Raw genomic sequence first — 7,205 nt, forward strand, 5'->3', positions numbered from 1 at the left:
TATAGCTGAGCTTCTTTTGCTTCTAAATCACAACAATAAGCAAGGAAAAGCTCAAAATGTGATGGAAATTTGAATCTTCACATTCCAATTCTTACAAGTTGTAACTTAAAATCAACATGTAAATGAATTGATAACAAACAATTCTTACAAATGGAATCAGTTTTTGAGTTAACTATGTAAATGTATTTATAGTAATACATGTTATGGAGGTGGTAGTTGTGGCCTGATCTGGTAATAGTATTGAGCTGTATTCGTTGATGGTGACGAATATGAAGCAAACGAAAGATTGAGAGTGTTGGGGTTGTTGGGACCAGACATTTGAGAGGCCGAAGCAGTGGTAGCCGGAGTTGAGAATCCTGATGATGCTGCAGCAGAGAACATTGACAATGGCGTTGTTCCGACCTGACTATGCATTTGCATTGCCCAGTTTGGGTGTCCGTGGGAGGTACCTACGTCTATTCTCTTCCCGGATACTCTTTCCTGCAAAGTCCATTTAGTTACTTAGCTCGAGCATCGAGTACAGATAGTAAGTAACATGTTATAACAAGCTAAACTGTGCTGATGAAGCACTGTCAGTATATATAACTTAAATAGTACAGTAAAATGCTTTAGCCATAAGATTAGTACTTCGTATTTTTACCATCCGAAAACAATCTAGTACTTAGGAAAGGCATATGAACATCTTTTTTCCCACCCCATCCCTAGGAGGATCAATAGTGTTCCGACTCATCCTCCAGTGTGACTCGAACCCTCAACCAACGGGAATTAATACGGGAAACTGCAGAAAACTATAAAACAGGATGAACATTTTTGTACCTCATAGTTGGGAATTAAATTGGAATATGCTCCATTCCACAAGTGAGCTTGTTCAGATGTTACTGCAGGTAATGCCTTGTAATGTGAACTACCAACTATCGGTGAACCAGATTTGTCCATCTACGAGAATCAAGAAAACACGATGGGAAACCGATTATCATTTCAATCTAAGAGATCAAGTCGTGTTGCTTCGACTCTTCAACCATGTTAGACAGTCCGTGATAGATCCTCCAAAGTAGTGTATTTTTAGAGGATCTGACACGGGTGAGGCAATTCATAATTGCAAAGTATAAGACCATCAAATTCAATCTGCTGCAGCATTTCTATGTAAACTACTCTGTTCTATACCTGTGATTTCGATGCTTCTTGCATATCATAAGGATGATACTGGAAACTCGAAGACCTTTCAATTTCCTTCGGAGAAGAAGTTGCGATCCCCAAGTTTAAATCAAGATCCTGCTGGCTACCTGCATTATACGAATACTATAAATGCAACAACAACAACATTGAGTGACATTATTTCTGAATATAGCAAGCGTTTACAAACGAACCTTCACTCTGAGGGTTAGAGTTTATTTCCCCTTCATATGCACTTGGCTCGAAGTTGGTAACAGCCTCCCTTCCATTACATTTGATTGCGGCCTTATCATACGCCCTAATTTGCATAAATTAAAAGGGAGATACCGGTTGGTCGATTATTGTTGAGATATTAAGGGTAGTAAATTCATATCAAGAAAGTAAAATTCGCGATTATTAGGACCTTGCTGCTTCTACTTCACTGTCGAATAGTCCAAGATATATATACCTGCAATGTAAGCAGTGGAATCCCCACCATGAATATTATAGTCCCACTGATTTTTCTTCTTCAAATACGCATTCTTAAGATACATGATACTCGGATCCTCCAAAAATGCTGCCACAACTATATCAGATCCTTCAAACATAATACACTTTTGGAGGATCCGAAGCAGGTACAATGGCATTTTGGGTGGATACAATCAAATACATGAAATCGAGACTATTCCTACAACGATATCAACGAAAAAAAGTATCTACTTCAACAACATTGTTAATGAAGTAAAGTATCTTACTTTTTTCCAAGGAATTGCCCCATTCGAGCCTCCCATCTCCCACATTTATGCAACGTTACTCCTCGATATTTCGAGCTCCCTCTCGAAAAACCAGTACTCTGGCGTCGTAGCACGTGAACGAATTCTTCCTTACTCAAGTTCTTCATCTACATCAGTTCACAAACAATACAAAACCCCATGTTTAAAAACATTGACCTTAGTACTAAACAAACACAAATTTTTAACATTTCTAACCTGCTTCATATCTTCCTCATAATCACTAAGGTTAAAGTTTATATCAGCATCAACACCTCGAAACTTAATCGCAGCTCTATCATACGCTCTGATACCACGAAAAAAAAAACTTCATCAATCCATCTGAAATGTGATATGACAAACTATCTACATGAAGAAAAAAAAAATTGATTTAATTTCTTTACCTAGCAGCTGCATGAGCAGTGTCAAATCCACCTAAAAACACAAAAATTCCCAAAATAGAATTAGCATAGGCATAATCAAAAATCTAAAAAAATCAAAATCAATGAATTTAATTACATATTACATACCCAAATATACTTGTTTTCCACAGTCCCTAAACAAAGTAAATTAACCAAATTACTCAAACAATATAACAAAAAAAAAATATATATAAAAAGTAAATACAAACCATATATGTGATTCCCATCTACCAGTTCTTCTATAAAAAGTAACACCTCTGTACTGTGAACTTCTGGACCTAGGTCCCCTCCTGCTCTTTTTAACTGGCTGTTGTTGCTGCTGTAAGCGTCCCATTTGCTGCACCTCTCGGAAACTAACAGTATTGGGTGGATCCACTGACGGATCCACCCAATCAGGTGTCCGAGAGGTGTGGGTCCGATTCAACTCAGCATTGTTATCCATCGGAAACAATTGCTGAGTTACAAAATCGGACCGATTCTCATCGTATCCTTCTTCATCATCATTGTTACTACAGCTCCGTCTCGTTTCACCTCCACCACTGCCACTACCACCACCACCAACTTTAAGTATGTCGAAATTGAAAGCGAACATATCGCCGGCGGCGCGTGTGGAGCACGTCTCGTCATCTCCGGCACTACTACTAGCTTCTACATTCCTAGCCGATGAATTGGAACTTCCCGATTCATCGGCTAACGAATGTTTCCCATCATAAATTGCACTTAGATTGAGATCCAACATCATTCTTTTTTAACAAATTCAAAATTCTCACTTTTTAAACTTTAATTTTATATATGTTACAAAAATTGAATCATGAAAACTCGAGGACACAAATTGAAGAAGCTCGACAAAAACAGAGTAATTAAAGTGAGAAGCTCAACAAAAACAGAGCAATGAAAGTTATTCTTACATATTTTGTTTTGTAAATTGAGAAAAATAAATAATTAGAGAGAAGTAGAAGAAAGAGTGATTGTTAAGATATATGAAGTGGTGGGTGTGTGTATATATATATATATATATTTAGGTGAAAAAATGGAGGAAAAGTGAAGCTATAAAAGAAGAGGAATAATGGTGGACTGTATAAAAAATGTATAAAATCCATGAATTGTATGTATTTGTTGAATTATTTTACTTTTAAAAAGATTAAAATGAGCGGTGTAAGGTATAATAATTTTAAAAATAAAATGTAGATTATTTTATTGGGTTTTTTGATTGGATGTATTTAGATAATATTTAAATTATATGTAATGATATAATTTATATAATAATAATTAATTTTGAGATAACTTAGTGTTATATTAAAAGAATTATTTTGTTTGTTTTATTTAAAGAAAGTACAGAGAGAGAAAGAGGAAAGATGGGACGTGTGACTGTGAAGGACATTTGGATGGCTAATTCCTATTTTTGGGAAAAACTAATATATATTTATTTTATTTTTTTATTTTATTCAAAAAATGGAAGGGTTGTACTAATTACCGGAATAGCCGGTTCTCTCTTGTTGTTGTCAACGTTCCTTTTTTTATACGAGTTAGTATGACTTGATACGAAATTTTTAAGGGAAAAAAAATTAATATAGAATAAGTGATAGAAATGTGTATGATTTGTAGTTTAATATTAAGGATCGTATATAAATATTTTTTAAATTAAATAATTGGTTAATATAAAAATACATTATTTTCGAGAACAAACTAAATAAGGTGTTATATAAATTAGAAAAGAAAATGTTCTTTTTATTATCTATTTTAGTAATAGTTTGAGTCAATTTATTGGTGGGGGAGGGGATTTGATATAAATAGTTTGTCATTAAGATAATATTTAATCAATATACTCCGTATATATGTATTCTTTAATAAAGAACGAAATAAAAATAGAGAAAAAAAAGTAGGAAAGAAAATTACAAGATGTAAAATGAACCTTATTAATAAGATAAAATTTTAGATAGTCAACTAACGGAATATATTATATACATAGTTTATGCATAATAATGTGTATATTAATTTATATATCTAATTAAAGGTTGAAATTATTTTTTGTTAACAATTAACTAAGATTAAATATTTACCATTCTTTTTATATTATTGAAATATAAATATTGACGACTTCGAGAATAAAGATTTTTCTCCGATCATATATATATATATATATATATATATATATATGGTGATTATACTATATTAATTATATGGTAATTATATAGCTTTTAGCGATAGCTTATAACTAAATTTTCACTTAGTTTGATAAATGTCCAAATATAAAAGATGAGAAAAAAAAAAGAAATTTATTTATTAATTTCTAAAAAAAGAATATTTGTTCCGATAGATTAATTATTATTATTATTTTAAAAAGACTGAGCTGTACATTTTGCAACTTTAAATTTAACGTTGATTATCACGTGTTTATTGACATTTTCTTTATTTTATTTTATTTGTATTCTTTTGTTTTTACTTTTACCTTGTTTCTTTCAGACTGTGAAAGCAACATTTTGCTTGTATTTCACATGCATAAATATTTATTTTGGTTGATTGATTGGCCCTTGAAATGTTTTTTAAGAAAAATATATCTACAAATATGAAATTAGAGAGTATAGCATTTTTTATTTCTTGAGAAATGATTTTTTATAACGAATTCTGAATGTATAATCAGTAAAGTTATTTTGAATAAATATTGTTATATACTCATAATTTGATTTTTGACATGATAATGAGTTATTTGAGTAAGAAAATAGTTATATTTACCTCTTTATCTTGTACTTAAATATACCCCTTTTTTTTAAACTCGAATTATCTTTCCCAATTTTTAAAAGTAATTGTTTCAAATTATTGTTTAATATTTTAGAAGTACCAAGTCCAAAATAATCACATATTTAGTTTCATTTTGTCTTAATAGTTGTTGTATTTAAAGACTATAAATATTTAATAAAAAGATATTATGCTTACAATTTAAAAAGAGGATAAAATAGTAAATATTTTTCTTGATTAATACTATTTTATTAGAAGCGTATAACTAAAATATGCTAGATAATTTGAGATGAAAGATATTTTTTTTAGGCCTATCATAATTATAATTTTCTCATTATCGACTACATTACTTTATGAATTAATATCGAAATTTATGTTGAGTTGTTGATTATACACTTCCTATTTCACTTTTATTTATTTATTTTAATTTTGCACACTTTTATAAAAAATAAATAATATCAACTAATATGAGTATTCCACACGCAACAAATTTTTAACATGGAAAAGGAATCACATTTGTCAAATTTTGTAGTTGCCGACCATACATTTTGTCACCAATATTAAATAATTGTTACATCTTATTTCATTCTCTGTTATATTATATTTTAAATAAATATAACATTAAAATTTTGTTGTATCATTTCATTGTATGTTATATTATATTTATATTTGAATAAGTATAATATTGGAATTTTATTTTATCATTATATAATGCTATAAATTAATAATATAAAACAATAAATTTTTTTAAAAAATAAAATTTGAAAAGGATAAAATAAAATTATCAAATAATTATTTAAAACAAAATGAAAGGATAGAAAAGAAAAAATTAATAGGTATGAGATCATGATTTATGATTCAGCCTCTAAAGCTAGTTTGAAATAAGGAGACAATTATCCAAATTCATATATTATATATAAAAATATTGAACCTCCTCAATAACAAGGAAAATGAGACAGCCTAGCTACAGTTTCCCTTGCAACTATGCGAAATATCCAGAATTCAATAATTGTGATTAATCAATCTGATTGTTTCTAATATCAAAATAGATATAAAATTATGTTGTAAATCGTAATCGTAATTTATAAATATACAACTGTTCAAATCCATACCAAAAATAAAAACTCATCCTACTTATGAAAATTATAAAAGTCAAAGTAATTATTTCTATGCAACATGGACTAGATGTGAATACTAACCCCCCACCCCACACACACCACCACCACACACATCTAAATAAAGTAAAATTTTACAACATGTGCTAATTTATCTCCTCAAATTATAGAACCTATACTTTATAAATATAAATTAACATGTGCTTTATTTCTGGAGGTGTAGGTCGGCATGCTACGTTATTTTTTTTGGTACTCAAGTGTATATTCACAAAGATATGGGCATGTTTGATAGTATGAAAAAAGTTCAATGATGACATATAAGTTCGATCCGACAAAATAAGGAAAAAGGTTCAAAATATATTTAAAATTTGACTGAAATTTCTGTAATAATCTCAAACTTTGAGCAGAGTCTATTGTTCTCTTGCACAATTTAATATTTTATATATGTGTTCATTTAGACAAGTTATTATATTTATATTGATACAATATATGTTCTAGTTTTTGGACGACAGAAGCATCAATGTCCCAAAAATATGACGAAGGATATCTGTATATACCATTTACAATAGTTTAGAAATATATTTATTATTTTCTCTATTTAAAATTTAATCTTTCTTAATTAAATATTTATTTTATTTATGTGTCATAATTGAGGTGTTTATACTTTTAGAAAAAATGATTACTACTAAAAGTGGCATTAATAAAATAACTAACTTTTCCTTAAATTTATGATAAATATTTTTAATAAAGACTATAATAAGTATACCATCGACATAGGGGTAACCAATGTGAAATTAATAAGCCACCTACTTATTTGTTTTCCAGTATTTTAAAGTCTTTCTCATGTGCAATTATTATTATTACTAATTAATACTAATATATAATAAAAATATGGAAGACTTAAATGTTTGTCCAAAACTATAAAGAAAAGATACGGCAATTAAGATTGGATAACGTATCTCCATTCTAGCAATGTTAAAATTGATTTAAAGTAATATAACATAATTAAA

The 7,205-nt window shown here is 29.3% G+C and overlaps 1 protein-coding gene across 3 annotated transcripts; it reads right to left on the bottom strand.

Annotated features, from left to right (window-relative positions):
* On the bottom strand, window positions 1–3,444 carry AP2d (APETALA2-like protein AP2d). 3 transcript variants are annotated; one of them, NM_001247718.2, is given in 11 exon segments: window positions 1–480; window positions 817–936; window positions 1,165–1,283; window positions 1,368–1,471; window positions 1,577–1,621; window positions 1,908–2,053; window positions 2,142–2,229; window positions 2,327–2,357; window positions 2,453–2,478; window positions 2,554–3,188; window positions 3,221–3,313. In NM_001247718.2, coding segments are annotated over 10 exon segments (1,491 nt in total). In that variant the 5' UTR covers window positions 3,087–3,188; window positions 3,221–3,313; the 3' UTR covers window positions 1–201.
* Between the last annotated feature and the right edge of the window lie 3,761 nt (window positions 3,445–7,205).

The sequence above is a fragment of the Solanum lycopersicum genome, chromosome 11 (genome assembly GCF_036512215.1).
Source record: "Solanum lycopersicum chromosome 11, SLM_r2.1".
In the NCBI taxonomy this organism is placed as follows: Eukaryota; Viridiplantae; Streptophyta; class Magnoliopsida; order Solanales; family Solanaceae; genus Solanum; species Solanum lycopersicum.